A 3,482-nucleotide genomic window follows, 5' to 3' on the forward strand; every position below is an offset into this window, starting at 1 on the left:
GTGTAAGTGTTTTTATTTATGCCATTAATGTTTTTGTTAATACAGCGTATAGCACTAGTCAACTAAATGAATGTAAAAAAAGAAATCCCACTCAAAAAGTGAAAAAGAAATCAAAAAGATGAATGCACTTTTGGAAGTTGAATGGAAGGGAAATGTCATTTTGGAATTTCTGTGGTCTAATGTGATATTTTTGTTCATGTATGTTCGTCATGAAATTTTCTTTGATTGTTGTAATTAATTTATAGCATTAACAAGATGACCCGTTGAATTCTTTTTGGGCGATGACTGATTGAATGTATTTTTAGTCCAGTGCCTGTATGTTAGATTAGTATTGACCAAGTTGAATATGAAAAATAACTTATGTTGATTCAATGGATTTATTGCATTTTGAAAAAATAAATAAATTGCATTTTGGGGAAAAAAATAATACAATTTTATAATAAATCTTTTACATCAAGTTGAACTAAATGGAAATGAGAAATGCTGCCTTGGCAACTAGCTGAAATAAAATAGGATTGAGTTTTTTATAGTTTATTTTTTCAGTTAACATTTATAAGTAACAAAAATGTTTATTTTATTGTTTTTTTTAGTTTTAGTTAACTGCAAAAATAATTTGCATTGCGCTCAATAAAAATACAATGTTTTATACAGTATATGTCTACATATTTTTTATTAATTTGTATTTATTTAGCTGAAATAAATGAGCTTAATTTTTTATAGTTTCAATTTAAGGAAAATGATAAATGTTGCCATGGCAACTTGCTAAAATACAATGCTTTTAAGGTTTTTTTAATAGTTAATTTTATTTCAGTTAACATTTATTTTTTTAAAACAACAATTTTTATTATTTTAGTTAATAACAATGTTGACCGCAAACATATCTGATTGATTTCGATTGTGCTCAGAAAATTTATTTTTATATGTCTATAGTTTTTATTATTTTGTATTTATTTTATTTATCTGAAATAAAATAACTTTAATTTTTTACTTTAAGTTTATTTCATTTCAGTTCAAGTTTATAAGTACCGTATTTCAAGTTAAACTAAACGAAAATGATAAATGTTACCATTGGAAATAAGCTATTTACAGTTTATTTCATGTTTTAGTTATGTTCAGTTTTGTTTTTTTTTAAATAAAAATTTTTTTGTACTCATGTACTGTTTTACTTAACACTAATAATGCTAGCTGCAAAAATGATTTGGACTGCGCTCAACAAATATTTACAAATCACATGTTGAAATTTACCTGCAAAAATTTCACATACTGTCATGTCAAATGCTTATATGGGGACAACCGTCTCATAACATGCATGATGATCTGATGCATGCTTTACTGCAGCTCAGGGCAGAAACACTGCAGCAGTGCATTCAGACGGCGTTACTCTCTCTCCAGTTACTGAGCTGAAGGCAATTAAGCCTCTGAGAGTTTCAGCCCCAAACCGCTGGAAAGCTAAACCAATGTGCTTTTCTCAGCGGAAGCTGTGCGTTGACTGACACGACGGATTGATTAACGTGAAGGACTGGGCTCGTGTAGAGGGAAATTACTCGGAGCTAGCGTGTTGCTTAGTGTTAGCAGATGGCGATGGATGGCTAAAGGTTGCTCTTACCGCCTAAGAATAGCTGGCTGTCAGGCGCGACAGGGAAGGAAGTGGACGCTGTAGAGCTGTCGGTTTTGTCCAGGGTGACTGCGAGACGCCCTCGACGGACAGCCAGCTCCAGCGAGTGCCACTGACCGTCATTTAAACTGGCACCTGTGGAGAGAGAGAGCAAGTATGTGGATCAGGCAAAATAACAGGCATTAGGGAGATCATTTTTACATAAACCACAAGAACAGATTTCTGCCTTAAACTTAATCAATAAAACTATTTTTAGCCAGAAACTTCCTTTGTGATGTAAATTTTCATACATATTGCATTGCTCAGAGCAGCAGGTGCCACTGATGTTGACTTTGCTCTACCCTTCACACACAAGAGAGATGATTCTGCTTTTACTGTCAAATAAACTGAAACTATGGTATATATATCCCACAATGCATGAGCTGAACCTGCGGTGATGTCCGTCACGATCCGGCCGGTCTTATGGATCTGCAGTCGCGCTCTGGCCTCGCTCAGATAGAGCCACAGCGTTCCCGCATTATGCTGCAGGTCAAAGGTCATCAGCAGCCCCGCTCTGTTCCAGGTCCTGAACTGCAGAGCAACCGACGCGCTTTCTCCACCGGAGACCCATGGCAAAGCGAGGTAACTTCCAGGACTGGCGAAGGTCACCGGCACGTCTATGGCTTCGGCGCATGTGACGCTGACGTTCCCCTGCGAGAGACACAAATACTGCAGTAAGACCAAGAGCGTTTCTCACGCAAGCTGCATTTGTGATCGTGAAGAACGTTTGCTTTATAAATTATGCATTTGCACTCCTGCCTATTATCTTGAAACCAATGTCACAGCCATTACGACAATTAATTAAAGGGATGGTAATTGGTTTAACCCCCAAAATCCCAAGACAATGGTTGTAAAAAAAAGGAGAAACCCTGTATAATGGAGGAGAACATGGTAAGGGTCACGGAAACACAAAGCTCTCATTATGGAAAAATGAGGCAGCCAACAATTGACAGTCGCTAACAGGCCAAATAAAGCAGCTGCAGACGTGACTGTGTTCACACACTTACTGTGATGAAGACCTGCTGCTCTTCGGCTCGCTCGATCACGCTGATGTCGTTGTAAAGCACGTTTTCCAAGCAGCCGTGGAAGTTTCTTTTGGAGTGGGATTTCTGGAGTCCAGCCGCTGACGTTCCACCGAAACTGATCTTGTGAAAGAACGACAGATTCATGTCAGAAATCACACATATTAACGGAGTCATATGAAATTAATAAGCTAAACTCCATTGACAGACTGTCGATTAGCACGGAAAATCATTTTTTAACTCATTCACGAGTTTGTAAAAATATGCAAAAACTACCTTTACACTAACGACATGCAGTGAGGCGATAAAATACTGTCAATTGTAATATGTGACCCTGGAGCACAAAAGCAGTCTTAAGTCGCTGGGGTATGTTTGTAGAAATAGCCAAAAATACATTGTATGGGTCAAAATGATTGATTTTTCTTTTATGCCAAAAATCATTAGGATATTAAATAAAGATCATGTTCCATGAAGATATTTTGTAAATTTCCTACCGTAAATATATCAAAACTTAATTTTTGATTAGTAATATGCATTGCTAAGAACGTAATTTGGACAACTTTAAAGATGATTTTCTCAATATTTAGATTTTTTTGCACCCTCAGATTCCAGATTTTAAAATAGTTGTATCTCAGCCAAATATTGTCCTATCATAACAAACCATACATCAATGGAAAGCTCATTTATTCAGCTTTGAGATGATGTATGACTGGTTTTGTGGTCCAGGGTCACATATTATAAAAATTACAATACAGTGAAAAAATACATATAAATATGATTATTATTATTCATTACCACTTTTATGA

General features: G+C 35.9%; 1 protein-coding gene across 1 annotated transcript in view; it reads right to left on the reverse strand.

Moving 5' to 3' along the window:
• LOC107665762 (contactin-associated protein-like 4) overlaps window positions 1–2,823 on the reverse strand; it is a 75,375-nt gene extending 72,552 nt beyond the window's left edge. The window contains exons 1-3 of the mRNA XM_016456772.1: window positions 2,662–2,823; window positions 2,044–2,305; window positions 1,607–1,750 (exon numbers count right to left, since the gene is read on the reverse strand). Coding sequence (XP_016312258.1) covers window positions 1,607–1,750; window positions 2,044–2,305; window positions 2,662–2,823 — 568 coding nt within the window. The remainder of the gene's footprint in view (window positions 1–1,606; window positions 1,751–2,043; window positions 2,306–2,661) is intronic.
• Window positions 2,824–3,482: the final 659 nt, after the last annotated feature.

This window comes from Sinocyclocheilus anshuiensis, unplaced genomic scaffold, assembly GCF_001515605.1.
Source record: "Sinocyclocheilus anshuiensis isolate Anshui unplaced genomic scaffold, SAMN03320099.WGS_v1.1 scaffold743, whole genome shotgun sequence".
Taxonomy (NCBI): Eukaryota; Metazoa; Chordata; class Actinopteri; order Cypriniformes; family Cyprinidae; genus Sinocyclocheilus; species Sinocyclocheilus anshuiensis.